Source organism: Schistocerca cancellata, chromosome 5, assembly GCF_023864275.1.
Source record: "Schistocerca cancellata isolate TAMUIC-IGC-003103 chromosome 5, iqSchCanc2.1, whole genome shotgun sequence".
In the NCBI taxonomy this organism is placed as follows: Eukaryota; Metazoa; Arthropoda; class Insecta; order Orthoptera; family Acrididae; genus Schistocerca; species Schistocerca cancellata.
In genome coordinates, this window is record NC_064630.1 from 563,581,215 (window position 1) to 563,597,012 (window position 15,798).

Consider the following 15,798-nt stretch of genomic DNA (forward strand, 5'->3'; position numbering starts at 1 on the left):
TTCCTGCCTGTCGTAAGAGGCGACTAAAAGGAGTCTCACATGTTTCGGCCTTATGTGATGGTCCCCTCTCGGGTTTGACCTCCATCTTTCTAAATTATTCCGAAGAGCGAGCCAATTGGGGAAGGGCGCCTTACATGGTGCACTGTATCCGTCGTGCAATTAGACCTTTAGCCGTCTTTCTCGTCGTTGCAATGGTGTCCCGCTCGTTTTCGATCTCTTGGGCGATTACCACACTGCACTTTGCAGTGTTTCTTTTAACTGCGACGACGACCTTGGCCATTTTTGCACCTAAGATCCAGCACGGTAGCCAGTCCGTTGTGGTGGGGCCGCCATGTACCCTCTTGGTTGTAGCCCCCTGACAACACAGGGATCGCTCTACTGATGCCTGCGCCGTTCACTCCCCACGTATGCCAAGGAGTAGATGCCCATCTCCCTGGGGCATCAGGACTCCCGGCAATGGACATCCTGCCAGGTGGCTATTGCTGCGGCTGGGTGGCGCCCGTGGGGAGGGCCCTTGGTCGGAGTAGGTGGCATCAGGGCGGATGACCCGCAATGAAGCGTGGTACATCATCTCTCGCTGGTGGGCCACCACCAGCAGTCTCTAAGCGATCGAGGTCTAACCTCAACGGCAGGAAAAACGATCCACGATCATTTCCCTCCCTGGCCACTCCATGGGAGGAACGTATGGCAAAAGAAGGCAGTGGAGACTATTCACCCCGGTTCCTTGTGTGTACGCGAGTTGATGGGGAATCGTTTATGTCAACCAAGCCCCAGTTTTTTGTGGAGCATTTAGAGGACAAGTTCGGGGAGGTGGAGGGCTTGTCCAAGATGCGCTCTGGTTCTGTGCTCATCAAAACGGCATCCTCTGCCCAGTCACGGAGGTTGCTCAATTGTGACAAGTTGGGGGATGTTTCAGTTAACATCACGCCGCATAAGAGTCTGAACATGGTCCAGGGTATTATATTCCACAGGGATCTTCTTCTGCAGTCCGACGATGAATTACGCGCCAACCTCGAACGACGAGGTGTTCACTTCGTCCGGCGCGTCCATCGGGGTCCGAGGGATAATCAGGTAGCCACCGGTGCCTTCATCTTGGCCTTTGAGGGTGATGTCTTACCCGAAAAGGTTAAGGTGATGGTTTACCGTTGTGATGTGAAGCCATATATCCCTCCTCCGATGCGGTGTTTTAAATGCTGGAAGTTCGGGCACATGTCATCTCGCTGTACTTCCAGCATCACGTGTCGGGATTGTGGACGTCCTTCGCATCCTGATACTCCATGTGCCCCGCCTCCTATCTGTGTTAACTGCGGAGAACACCATTCCCCCTGCTCGCCGGACTGTAGGATCTTCCAGAAAGAAAGGAAGATAATGGAATATAAGACCCTGGACCGCCTGTCCTACACCGAGGCAAGGCGGAAATTTGAGCGGCTACATCCTGTGCCAATGCCAACTAGTTATGCCGCTGCTGCAACACCAGTTCGATCTCAGCTCGGTCAGCATTCACCGGCCCCCTTGGTTGTGGGGGGCACTTCACTCCCTGTTGCTCCTGCTCCATCTACTTCAGGAGCAACACTACCCCAACCACCGGGGACATCTGTTCCCCCTTCACGGCCGGAGAAGCGTGAGCCTTCTTCGGCTCCTCTCGCTCGGAAGGGGTCCCTTGGGGCCCTCCCATCCCAGGCTTTGCCCAGTGCCAAAGTGGACACCCGCAAGGTTGTCAAACAACCACCGGTCGCTGGTCGTAGGGCGTCACGGTCGTCTTCAGTCCCAGAGACTGACCCAGTGAGGCCCTCCCAGCCAGAACCACCTAAGGCTCAGCGCGCAAAACAGTCAAAGAAAAAGGCTCCCAAGCATCCTGAAATTGCGGTGGCACCTGTCCCACCGCAACCTTCTCCCTCTGCGTCCGAGGATGAGGTGGAGATCCTGGCGTCCGCTGAGGACATGGATCTCGCCAGTCCCTCGGATGCAGTAGATAGCTGTTGTCCAGGTGGTGACTCAGTAGCAGCAGGGGCCCCGGAGGCGTAATCTGCCTCCCCAGTCCCTTCACGCCTTTCCCATCCATGGCTAATACCATCCTCCAGTGGAACTGCAGCGGTTTCTTCCACCATCTAGCTGAGCTCCGCCAACTTCTCAGCCTTCGCCCTTTCTTCTGCATTGCTCTGCAGGAAACTTGGTTTCCGGCGATGCGAACCCCCGCCCTCCGTGGCTATCGGGGTTATTACAAGAACCGAGCAGCTTATGAAAGGGTGTCTGGTGGCGTCTGCATTTATATCCTTCACACTCTGCACAGCGAGTCTGTCCCTCTCCAGACGCCTTTAGAGGCTGTCGCTGTACGTGTGTGGACGCCACAGGCTGTTACCGTCTGCAGCCTTTACATTCCACCGGATGGTGATGTCTCGCAGCATGTCCTGGCTGCACTGGTCGCCCAATTGCCGCCACCTTTCTTGCTATTGGGCGACTTCAACGCTCATAACCCTCTGTGGGGTGGGTCAGTGGCAACAGGTCGAGGCGCCATCATTGAGCATTTATTGTCGCAGCTCGATCTCTCGCTGTTAAATGATGGTGCCTTCACACACTTCAGTGTGGCGCATGGCACCTACTCCGCCATTGACCTTTCAATCTGTAGCCATAGCCTCTTACCGTCTGTCCAATGGAGTGTGCATGACGACCTGTGTGGTAGTGACCATTTTCCGATCTTTTTGTCACTACCACAGCGCCCCTCTTCTGGGCACCCTAGCAGATGGGCTATGAATAAGGCTGACTGGGACTTGTTCTCCTCCACTGCCGCTTTTGAGCCTCTCTCTACCGATGACATTGATGCGGTCGTTCAATCGGTCACCACCGGCATCGTTACTGCCGCCGAATCTGCCATTCCCCATTCCTGTGGGTCCCCTCGGCGGAAGGCTGTGCCTTGGTGGTCGCCTGAGATCGCTGAAGCGATTAAAGATCGCCGGCGGGCGCTCCAGCGTCACAAGCGACACCCCTCCCTCGACCACCTTATCGCCTTCAAACGGCTGCGTGCGCGGGCCCGCCTCCTTATCCGCCAAGGCAAGAAGGAGTGCTGGGAGCGGTATGTGTCCACCATTGGCCTCCATGTCACTCCTTCGCAGGTCTGGGCCAAGATTCGACGCGTCTACGGCTATCGGCCACCTGCCAGCGTCCCTGCGCTCTCACTGAATGGAGCAGTTTGTACTGACTCCGACGTCATTGCCAATCGCTTAGCAGAGCATTTTGCTATGAGTTCCGCTTCTGCGAATTACCCCCAGGCCTTCCGCTCCATTAAAGAGCGGATGGAACGTCGGAGCCTTTCGTTTCGCACCAACCACCCGGAATCTTACAATGCTCCATTTAGTGAGTGGGAATTTCGCAGTGCCCTCGCTGCTTGCCCTGATACCGCTCCTGGGCCAGATGGCATCCACTGTCAGATGCTGAAACACCTTTCAGTGGACTGCCAGCGGCGCCTTCTCGATCTTTACAACCGTCTTTGGGTCGAGGGGGAGTTTCCGTCGCAATGGCGGGAAGGCATTGTTATCCCCGTTTTGAAACCTGGAAAGCACCCTCTGGAGGTGGACAGCTACCGTCCCATTAGCCTCACCAACGTTCTTTGCAAGTTGCTTGAACGGATGGTGAGCCGGCGCTTGCATTGGGTACTGGAGTCTCGAGGCCTTCTGGCTCCATCTCAGGGTGGGTTCCGTAAAGGCCGCTCCGCCGCCGACAATCTGGTGAGCCTGGAGTCGGCCATCCGTACTGCCTTTTCCCGCCGTCAGCACCTGGTCGCTGTCTTTTTCGACATGCGGAAGGCGTACGATACGACGTGGCGTCATCACATTCTTTCTACGCTCCATGGATGGGGTCTTCGGGGTCCTCTGCCGATTTTTATCCGCAATTTTCTGTCGTGTCGTACCTTCCGCGTGCAAGTCGCGGCCTCGTATAGTTCCTCCCACGTCCAGGAGAACGGTGTGCCACAGGGCTCTGTTTTAAGTGTCTGTCTGTTTTTAATAGCCATTAACGGGCTTGCTGCGGCCGTGGGAAATTCTGTCTCCGCTTCCCTGTATGCTGACGACTTCTGCCTTTATTACAGCTCTACTGGCATTGCCGCTGTTGAACGTCAGCTACAGGGCGCTATCCGTAAGGCGCAGTCTTGGGCTGTAGCGCATGGGTTTCAGTTTTCGGCAGCCAAGACCCGCGTTATACATTTCTGCCGGCGCCGCACAGTCCATCCTGAGCCGCGGCTTTATCTTGCCGACGAACTCCTTGCTGTGGTGGAGACCCACAGGTTTTTGGGGGTGGTTTTTGATGCCCGGTTGACTTGGCTGCCTCATATCCAGCAGCTTAAACAGACGTGTTGGCGGCATCTAAACGCTCTGAGATGCTTGAGCCACACCCGCTGGGGAGCCGACCGCTCTACCCTGTTACGGCTCTACCAGGCGTTAATCCAGTCCCGTCTGGATTATGGGTGCCTGGCATATGGCTCAGCATCCCCGTCTGCGTTGCGGGTGCTGGACCCAATCCTCCACAGCGGGATACGCCTTGCCACTGGTGCTTTCCGCACCAGCCCTGTGGACAGCTTACTCGTGGAGGCAGGTGTCCCTCCACTGCGGTTCCGGCGCCAACGTTTGCTGGCCGCTTATGCTGCCCATGTTCTAAGCTCGCCCGGGCATCCTAACCATCGTCTCCTGTTCCCGCAGTCAGTCGTCCGTCTGCCGGAACGTCGGCCCCGGTCGGGTTGTCCGATCGCCATACGCGTCAAGGAGCTTCTCTCCGGGCTTGGGCTTGTCCCTGTTCCACCTCCTTTCCGGGCACTTCTGCGTACACCCCCGTGGTGCGTTCCTCGCCCTTGCCTTCGGCTCGACCTGGCACAGGGCTCGAAGGACTCAGTCCCTCCAGAGGCCTTCCGCCGCCGCTTTTATTCCATCCTGGCCACGTATCAGGGCTCTGGCATTGTTTACACCGACGGCTCGATGGTTGCTGGTCGAGTCGGGTATGCGCTCACTCTAGGGAACCATTCCGAACAACGTTCTTTGCCGGCTGGCTGCAGCGTTTACACTGCTGAGCTGGTTGCCATCTTTCGAGCCCTAGAGTATATCCGCTCCTGCTCAGGTGAGTCGTTCGTTATCTGTAGCGATTCCCTGAGCAGTTTACGAGCACTCGACCAGTGTTTTCCTCGTTCCCGTCTGGTGATGGCTATCCATGAGTCCCTGCATACTCTTGCGCGTTGCGGCCGCTCTGCGGTCTTCGTGTGGACCCCAGGCCATGTTGGGATCCCCGGCAACGAGAATGTTGACCGGCTGGCGAAAGAGGCGACTAGTGCACCACCTCTGGACGTTGGCCTCCCGGAGGCCGATTTGCGGGCGTTCCTACGCCGCAAAATTCTGGACCTTTGGGACACTGAATGGCGCGCCCTGCCTTCACGCAACAAACTTCGGGCCATCAAGGGGGCTACCGGTGTGTGGCGCTCCTCCTTGCGGGTTTCTCGCCAGGAGTCTGTTGTCCTCTGCCGGCTGCGCATTGGGCACACTCGGCTTACCCACGGCCACTTATTGCGCCGTGAGGATGCGCCTCTATGTCGCTGCGGCTCCGTTTTATCCGTGGTTCATGTTTTATTGGAGTGTCCGTTTTTAGCTGCGCTCAGGCAGTCGTTCGCACTGCCTGACTCGCTCCCTGCCCTTTTAACAGATGACCCGGCTATGGCTGACTTAGTTTTACGTTTTATTCGGGCAGGGGGTTTTTATTCTTTACTCTGAGTGTTTCTATTTTTATCTTATTGTTTTGTGTTGATTCTGGCCTTTGGCCTCCGGTTTTAAACTGATTTTTTAATGTGTTTCTAGTGGTTGGCTTTTCCTTTTTTATTTCTCTGGTCGGCCAACCACCGTCACACTCTGTGTGCTTTTAGTTCGTTTTGTCTTGTCTTTGTCTCAGTTTCTCTTGTCCTGTATCGTCTGTGATCTCTTTTGTTCCTCGTTTTTATTCTCTGTGGGTGTTCTTTGTCTTTGGAAAAAGGGACCGATGACCATAGCAGTCTGGTCCCTTTAATCCCCCAAACCAACCAACCAACTGTTTGAGTTGACTGCGTAGCAGCGAGGAGAGCTCCGCCTACCATCCTAAGGGAGCCATGGGTCTGATGATGGTTCTGTAGAAAGAACCGAAACCGGTTACCTATATCATTAAAACATACATGAGTGATCAAGACTGAACTTTAGTCAAAATATAACAATTAATTGATCACTGCTTTCCAAAAATGTTTACCAAAAAAGAATCAGTTGTCCTTTGTCACCTCCACATTAGCCATACATTTCACACACGTGGTTACCCCCTCCATCGCGAGGACCCACTTCAATGTTGCTGTGGCTCCCAAATGACAGTCGTCCACCCCTTGCTGGACTGCCCGCTTTTAACCACTCTGCAGCGGACTTTTAACTTTCCCAGCACCATCCTTCAGTGTTAGGTGACAGTGCCTCAACAGCAGCTTTAATTTTATGTTTTATTCGTGAGGGTGGGTTTTATCATTTGATCTGAGTTTTAGAGCATGTCCTTTGTCCCTCTGTGTCCTCCAATCTAGGACTTTCAGGGTGGAGGTTTTAATGTGTTGCATAGTGGCTGGCTTCTCCTTTTTTATTCTCATGGTCAGCCAGCCAAGGTAATCTGCTTCTTGTTTTTAATCTCTTCTCCCTGTTTCTTGTGTTTCTCTGTGGTTTTCTTGTTCTGTTTTGTTTGTTGTAGTGTTTGTTGTCCTGCTGTTCCTTCCTTTCTGCTGTTATTGTGCCGTATGTCTTCTTTGTTTTCTTCTTTCCCTTGACTAATTGTTCTACTGGGAACAAGGGTCCGATGACCTCGCAGTTTGGTCACCCCCCCCCCCCCCCCCCCAAACCAACCAACCAAACCTGGATTCCAAAAAAATAAATACACTGCTTTAGCAACACATGAACTTGTGACAATATGCTACAAACACTTGACAAGGAAGAATCAATAATTGGGATAGTATGTGAACTATCAAAAGCTTTTGATTTAGTTGATCACAAGGTTCTAAAATTCTATGGAGTGAGAGGTATAGCATTCAAAGTAGTAAAATCTTACTTAATGAACAGATACCAAAAAGTAGAAGTATTAGATGAAGAGAGAAATAAATACTACTCAGACATGAGGAAGATCCTAACTGGTGTGTCTCGGGGAAGTGTGTAGGGCCACTGCTGTTTTTGGTATATATTAATGGCCTTTCTCATGAAATACAACAGAAATCCATACTGTTTAGTGGATGACATAAATGTTTTAATTAAGGGGTTGGATCTAGAAGAAGCTGCACTAGGGGCTTAAAGTGTTACATAGACTAGATAATTGGTTTAGAAACAATAAACTGATATATATTTTTTTTAAATCATGAGCTTTAAAAACAATTGACCAAAAAATAATGAGTTAATGCTGAAAATCAAGGAGAACAAACTTGATCAAGTAACTTGGGTAAAATTTCTGGGTCTTCGCTTGATGATAGATTAACGTGGACAGAGCACATCAAGAGCATAAACAGTAAATTTAATTCGTACTGCTGTGCACAACAGAAGTTAGCCAAACTGTTAGTATTTAAGTCATTGGAATGATTTACTTTTCTCACTTTTAATCCAGAATGACATATGGAATTGAACTGTGGGAAAGCTCAGTAAATATGAAAAAGTTCGTCATACAGAAAAGGGCCATACACAGGCCAAAATTTAAACTAATAAATATTCTAACAATAATTGTGTGTATGTGTGTGTGTGTGTGTGTGTGTGTGTGTGTGTGTGTGTGTGTGTGAAACACTAGTACATACTAAGAACAACATTAAATAATTTTAAGAAAAATGAAGAGGTTCATCAATATGAAACAAGAAACTGTTGAAAACTGAGAACAATCCAACACAGGACAAGTCATTGTGAGAAAAGTGTAACATACATGGGAATGGACCTATTCAATTGCCTTCGAAACAATATCAATCAAAGTAAAGAATATTAATGCTTTCAATCACATAGTCAAAGAAATACCAGAGAAAAATCTGTTGTGTTCCTTAACTGAATTTTCTGATTATTACAAGGACAATCCAGAAATATGCCACAAGCAAAAGCAAGAAAATGGAAGTGATTCATGGGGAATATCATGTAATTCTACATGCAAAAATAAACCAAAAAAGTCCTATGCACACATGTCTGATTTTTTTATCATTACGGAACTGGAACAGGTTGAAGACTACACACATCCATGAATGATGATGAAGACAAGCATGAATGTTACTTATTGAAATGCTGTATATGCACTGTGGTGAACAGAAGAATGGTGGGGCAGATGACTGATCCATCCTACAAGATGTGTTCAGAAGAGTCCCCCACCCACCTCAGCGCACTTGTCAACATGTGGGAGAGTGTGCTGTGTTGCATGTGGAACATCACCTCTGCAGGCAACAGCATCACAGATGAAGGTGACAAGTTCTTCACATGTATCCACCTTTGTAGCGTACACATCCCCCTTTAAAGCCCCCCGTAAACAGAAGTCTAATGGTGTTAGGTGGGGTGATCTGGCAGGCCGGTTAATGGTCTGCCACTGCCAATCCACTGTTGAGCATATGTGTTATTCAGATACTGGAATACTCGTCTGGTACAGTGTATCAGTGATCCATCATGTTGCAGGTACATTTGCCATCAGTGCTCTAATGTCACATCTTCCAAAAGTGCAGGTACGTCTTCTATCAGGAAATGTACGTATGCTGCTGCTGTCATGTGATTTCGCAGCAACACAGGCCCTTTCACCAGGTTATCAATCTTAAGACATCAGACGTTCACTGACAACCTGACATGGATTCTTGTTTCCCTGGTGTCATGTAGATTCTCTATCGCCCATGTGTGATAATTGTGTGTTCATGATACTATTTTGTGTACATGTAACCTCATCTGTAAATGAACTTTATTGCTTAACTTTTCTGTGTACAGCCAACCATTCACAGAACTGTTGTCTGCTTATTGAGAAACCTATGTGCAGCAGTTGTGTGGGTTGCACATGGAATGGGTGCAAACCCTCAAGAGTGTAACTTACGCAACATTTGCATTTGTGGAATATTGAGCAGACGGCTAATGCGCCGTGTACTGATGGTGAGACTCCATTGTACCTTTGCAACTGACTGGACAGCCTCTCACCGTGATAGTGCACTGGATAGTATTCCGGATTCATGCAACCCTGAGAAATACCATGGCACAGGGGGTTTGTTGAGCAGGGAATTGTCTCTGGTACTCTGTCACAGCCACCCGGACACTGCTGTTGCAGTACCTGTACACAAACAGCATATCTCCTTATTCTGAATGGATGAATGTATGTGGCATGTTTTTATTCACACACACAATGGACTTGTTGAATGAAACAACACTCAAGCACGACACATACATGGCCTCATGACTGCTGACTGATCCAACCCATGATTGTGCATTGGGTACACCTGTAACTGTTGCCTCGATGCTATGTCACAGTGCTGCCATCTGTTGGAGAACCATCATACCTCTTGTAGGATGGATCAGTCATCTGTCCCACCATTATTCTGTCCACCACACTGCTTATGCAGCATTTTGGTAAGTAACATTCACACTGGTCTTCACATTCATTTGTGGATGTGTGTAGTATTAACCCACTCCAGATCAAAAACTGGACACACGTTCGTAGGACCTTTATGGTTTATTTTCATCTGTAGAATCACTTCACAAATTGTGACATTACTCCTGTGTGCGCGCGCACGTGTGTGTGTGTGTGTGTGTGTGTGTGTGTGTGTGTGTGTGTGTGTGTAAATTTAAACATACTGGAATCAGTCATATACTGTAAAGAAGAACTAAATAAGGTGTAAAATATATTTATTATGCTCTAATCTATGCTATAGATGCACTAAATTGTAATTGTTGTCATTGTATGATCATAAGGTCAAGGCCTATATATAATGATGTGTGTATCAACTGAATACATCAAATGGCTGAATAAGTAAATAAATTTAGACCTTCAAATGAGCTTTTCCTGTCATGCCGCAAAATCACAAAACCTTAATAAAGTAACAGATTAAAATTCTTGAAAAGAACCCTTTACAACCAGTAAAACAGATTATTGTGAACAGTTAGTGAAATGTGTGTGGGAAACCGTTTCTGTCATGACATTTACATTCACTGTCTGTTAAGAGAAATGCACTTATTAATTTAGTCTTCTCATGACACAGTATAATGTCTTTATTATTTTATGGTACTTGTTGATTCACTTCTGTTCTTGTAATAATCATAAATGTTTATTTTAGCTGAGAGAGTTCGTAATGAAAAACTGGAAGTCACATGTGTACCAACATCATTCCAAGCAAGGCAGTTGATCTTGGAAAATCAGCTGCGACTTGGAGATCTAGAAACTCATCCCAAAGTAAGTGCCTTTTATGTCAGGGCTAATGTATTGGCTATTAATAGAAAAGAAGACAATTTATACCCTTGCTTCTATGTATTTGTTTTCAAAATATTCTTTGTGAAATATAGTTTAAAAATATTATTGAAATCCATGTACATAAATACCTCAATTTTGAGATTTTGTACGTCCTCATGGACATGATGGCTAAAATATTTGTCAATTCAAATCTTGAGTTGGATCCCTGTTTTCTCTGTATTCAATAAACTTTCCAAATTGCTGAATAAAAAATGAGGGTGTTAGCAATCTGACAATCAAAAAGCTTGGTATGTATAAAACAGGCCAGTACTTATTGTCAGGAGACAAAATGTGCAGTACTGCCAGTATACTCGCACAGAAGTAAAAGTTACACACTATCTGTATTTTTGAACAGAGGTTGAATATACCACTTCAGTTGTAAGGTTCTTTTTATTTTCCAGTTGTTAAAACACGGTCAGTTTTGGGCTCTTACATGCTCATCATCAGGTGAAAACAGAAAAGAGACCAAAGCTAATAATATTCTTTTCATGCAATTGTACAAGCAAACAAAAAAGAAGTGCCATATAACATTTTAGAAAATAGCGGTTGAGTGAGGTGCGGTGAAACCTAAGTCAATGGCAAAGTGACACAAGACAGTACTACAGGTGACTGCCTGGATAAAGAAATACGCAATGAAACTGAGACACTTACACTCTGTGATGTGACCCCAAGCACCACAATGGACGCGTACAGGATGCAATGTATCACCAGTGAGAGCAGAGTATGGAGTTACATACACAAAGGGGAAAGCAAACTGGTAAACCAGAGTGGCAAAAGTACTGCCATCTGATTGTTGACAGGAAAAACAAAATGGGACCAACTAGCCCAGCCCGTTCACAATTTGAATTAGTGATTTACATTCAAAATGAAAAACCCAACACATAGAAAGTTAGGTGAAAAGCATTAAAGTACATTATGAGTGGTAAAGGAACATATTGAACAGGGCAGTACTGAACTGTAGTAAAACTAACAGGAAGCCAGTGACATAAAATTTATGTATAAATTGTAAAACACATAGAATAGCTTGCCACAGACCTGAGTTAAAAGAAGATACATATGTACCACTCCTATTAAAAAGCACCATGCTGCTGAACAAAAGTGGAAGGACACATCAAATTACAGGCATGGAAAGGGAAAAATTTTCATTGTGCTTGATGATTTATACATAAATTTTATGTTGCTGGCTCTCAGTTATTTTTACTACAGTTCTGTACTGCCATATTCAATGTGTTCCTTTACCACTCATAATGTACTTTTAACACTTTCCGTGTAACGTTGTATGTAAATTTTTTCCCTTCCGTTTTGAATGTAAATCACTAATTCAAATAGTGAACAGCTGGGCTAGTTGGTCCCGCATTGTTCTTCTGGTCAACAGATGGCAGTACTTTTGCCACTCTAGTTTACCAGTTTGCTTCCCCCTTCGTGTATGCTACACCATGTTCTGCCCTCGCTGGTGATACATTGTGTCCTGTACTCATTCTCCACAGCACTCAGGGTCACAGCACAAAGTGTAAGTGTCATGGTGTTCATTGCACATTTATTTACCCAGGCAGTCATCCGTAGTATTTTCGGGTGTCACTTTGCCATTAGCTTAAGTTTTAACGCACCTAGCCCCGACCGCTGTTTTCTAAAATGTTATATGGAACTTTTGTTTTGCTTTTTTGTGTGTGTTATTGTGTGTGAAAGCTATTATTAGCCCTGGTCTCTCTTTTATTTTCAGTATAACACCTGATCATGGGCATGTAAGAGCCCAAAACCAGTCACGTATTAACGACTGAAAAATAAAAAGAATCTTATAACTGAAGCAGTATTTTCAACTTTTGCTATAAATCTCATTTGTGGATGTTCCTCTGGCAGGATTTCTTTTGTATATTTTAGAACTAACAGTTCCTTTGTCAGGGAGGAGAGAGGGATAGGAAGGGCAGGTTACTAGGATCTCAGGATGAGAGAGACCCCTTGTTGTGGGAACAAGGCTAGACAAAGAGGAGTCAGGAGGAGTTTTAAAGATGATACACTGGTAAGAACTGTGCCAGCTTCAGTCCAAAGATGATAATGACAGAGTAAGAAGTAAAGGTTAGATTATGGGGAAGAGAGATGAACAGTGGAAATAAGAAATATGACAAGAAAAGTAAATCTGTCTCATAATTTGGTAGTTTTCTTAACTAAATTTTTCTTTGGTACAAGTGAGTATATAAACACTCTCATCATGTTGAGTTTAATGGTAAGTAGTGGTATCTCACCTTTGTGTGAAATAATGAATTTTGATTATCATTATTCTGGTATTTATTAAAGGTAAGTATTGCTTCCAATGCCAGACTACCACTTGATAATACCATAACTATTGATAATATATCAATATATTGCAAACGATTTATATCTTTCAGTTGGACTGTGCTATTGATGGAGCTGATGAAGTGGACGCTGACTTGGTTCTTATCAAAGGTGGAGGGGGTTGCTTAACGCAGGAAAAAATTGTAGCTTCCTGCGCCCAAAAATTCATTGTTATAGCAGATTACACGTAAGTAATGTTAGAAAATGTGTGTTTCCTCTTACTATTCCATTAATGTAAATTATGATTTAAGAACATATAAGCTCTTAACGTTAAAGCAAAATAGTGAGTGGGAAACATCAATCACATAAGGACAAGTTGAAAAGCTCTCAGCTTTTGCATAGATAGAACTGACACCCAAGGAATATTCATTTATTGTAATGATGGTTCATGTCGCACAGCAATGTAAGTAAAGTGTCAACTTGGTCTGTGAAGTAGTTCAAAGGGATGAACAAAGAATACTGTAATATTGTAAAATTAATTTGTTTTGGATTGCCATTGCAGTGCAAATTCATACAAACATGATGAAGGTTTATAAGGAACCTGCTCCTTCATGTTCAACAATTAAGGAATGGATAGTTATTTAAAACGTAGTCATACGTCTCTTGAAGATGATCTACATAAAGGATACAAGAGTGAATTATCGATAAAGTGCACAATAAGAATCCTGAGATTGGCAGTTGAAGATGCGTCTCGAAAGAAATATATGATGTCATCGGGTGGAATACTTGTAAGAGATATAGGACAATGCACTTACTCACAAAAGTGCTTTGCTAACAGAAATCTGAGGGATTTAAAATATGAAATGTTGAAGCTGCCACTTTAATCAGTCTGTTTGGCACCCATCCACCTTCTCTAAAGAAATTTCTATCTGGGATATATTTTGGATCCAGTGAGTAGCTTGTGGTAGCTGTAGATATGTATTTTGCTGAACTTCCAGAATAGCACTTCAGGATGGAATCTGTTCACTGCAGAAACATTGAATACAGCATATTAAACCAAATGAAGAGCACATCAGGAAGGTAATGGATTTCTTTTTATCCAAAATGAGTCTTTGACTATCAGTCCTAAAACTTATCACCTTGCTCCCAAAAAAAAGTGGTGAGATTGTCTGTTCAACATTAATTTTACTTCAGAGAAGAAGCAGAGTTTACAGTGTAGGAACATATACCTGTATACATGTGCAGAAAATCTTTCCTTCCCCACTCCCTTCTCCTTGCCATACACACTGTGAAGGCCATTGTAGGTATCAAAGTCTACGTGTCTGTTTGACAAAGTGTATTTCTAAAAAGTAAGTGGCAGTCTTTTCTCTCAGTCACTTACATTCCATTAGTAGTAAGTGTAAGAGGTACACTGGATGCATGTTAAGATATCACTCATTCGCCACAAGTATTGTACTGTTTTCTTTCATTCCGTGTCCTTGCTGGTTTTATCTTGAAAAGAATCAGCAGTATAATATTTCGTCTTTTTTTTCCCATAACAATTTACAATATGGTCTTCTGAGTTTCTTTTCATCACTGCCTGTCTCAAGTGAAAATTTCATAAGGTATGGGAAAGTGTGTGAAAGAAAAGGAAATAGTTGTAGTAATGAATTGAGTCCATTGAACTTTAAATTTAGTTTAGATATTAAATTTTTTCCAAGTCATTTGTAAGGACTAAGTGGGATTAATTAAACTGTCTTTCAGCAAAGACTCCAGTAACTTGGGAGACCAGTATCATAAAGGAATACCAATTGAAGTTATTCCCATGGCCTATGTTCCTATCCAGAAAAAGATAGTTGAACTTTATGGTGGTCCCACAGAATTGAGAATGGCAAAGGCAAAAGCTGTAAGTAAAATAAAAATTATATGTATCATTCTTACAAAAATTGTATTTCATTATGTTTAGAAACATATTTAATGCGCTCTCTCTCTCTCTCTTTCTTCCTTCCCCCCCCCCCCCCCCCCCCCTTTGGGGGTTGTGATGCCAGCTAATGATTTACAGCAGTCATTGTTCTCCCTCCCTCCTTACACTCCCCCCACACCATTTTCCATATATCATTCCTTGTGGTATTATGAAGATGCTTTCTTTTGTGAACCATTTCGTTTCTATAGGTAAACATGTCCCTTCATCACTTGAGAAACAACGGAAGTGGCAGAAATACCGGACAGTTTTTATTTATGCACATTATGGCAGTCGCATGGAGGGGAACATAGCATAATCCAGGTTACTCGAAGCAGTTTCAGTTGCCCTGGAGCAGTGATCCAGTGAACATCACGTGTTCTGTTGTCACACGACGTCAGTTTTGCAGACATTTTCATGTGAGTGTTAGGGGCAAATTCCATCCTGTAACACGGTTAAATTGTGGGTCAAGGACTTTAGATCAACTAGTTCAACATTAAAACAAAAGCCTATAGGATGTTCAAGGTCAATCAGAAAACCAGACAACATTGAGCATGTGAGGCAAGTCATGCTGACTAGCCCGCATTGACCTGTGCGTAGACAAGTTGCTGCTCTTTTAGTGTCTGACCGAATACTGCTTGAGGAACTACACCTTCACCTGTGTAAAACTGCAATTGTTCAAAAGCTTAAACCTCATGACTACACTAATCGTCAGAGATTTTCGGAACAAATTAGTGATCTGATGGATGATGACAAATTCTTGTAAAGAGTGATAAGGCTCATTTCCATCTTGACGGATATGTTAACAAACAAAATTTTCACTATTGGTCAGACACAAAACCACAAGAGTTACATGAACAACCCATGCATTGTTCCAAAGTAACAGTGTGGTGTGTGGGTTTACAAATAAATGTGTTACTGGGCCGTACTTTTTGTGGAAGGAGGGCGAACAGATCCAGCAAACCAAGAATGTTGGACACCTTCTTAATTCCTGAACTAAAAAGAAAACATCGTGGTATGAAAAGATTTTATCCCAACAAGACGGAAAAACTGCCCACACAGCAAATGATGTGATGGGCTATTTGAGGAGGAAGTTTCATGGCCACTTCATCTCTCATAACGGTGATGTT

The 15,798-nt window shown here is 45.1% G+C and overlaps 1 protein-coding gene across 1 annotated transcript in view; it reads left to right on the forward strand.

Moving 5' to 3' along the window:
- LOC126188201 (ribose-5-phosphate isomerase) overlaps positions 1 to 15,798 on the forward strand; it is a 44,694-nt gene that overhangs the window by 23,459 nt on the left and 5,437 nt on the right. Inside the window, exons 4-6 of the mRNA XM_049929744.1 lie at positions 10,286 to 10,401; positions 12,843 to 12,976; positions 14,473 to 14,614. Coding sequence (XP_049785701.1) covers positions 10,286 to 10,401; positions 12,843 to 12,976; positions 14,473 to 14,614 — 392 coding nt within the window. The remainder of the gene's footprint in view (positions 1 to 10,285; positions 10,402 to 12,842; positions 12,977 to 14,472; positions 14,615 to 15,798) is intronic.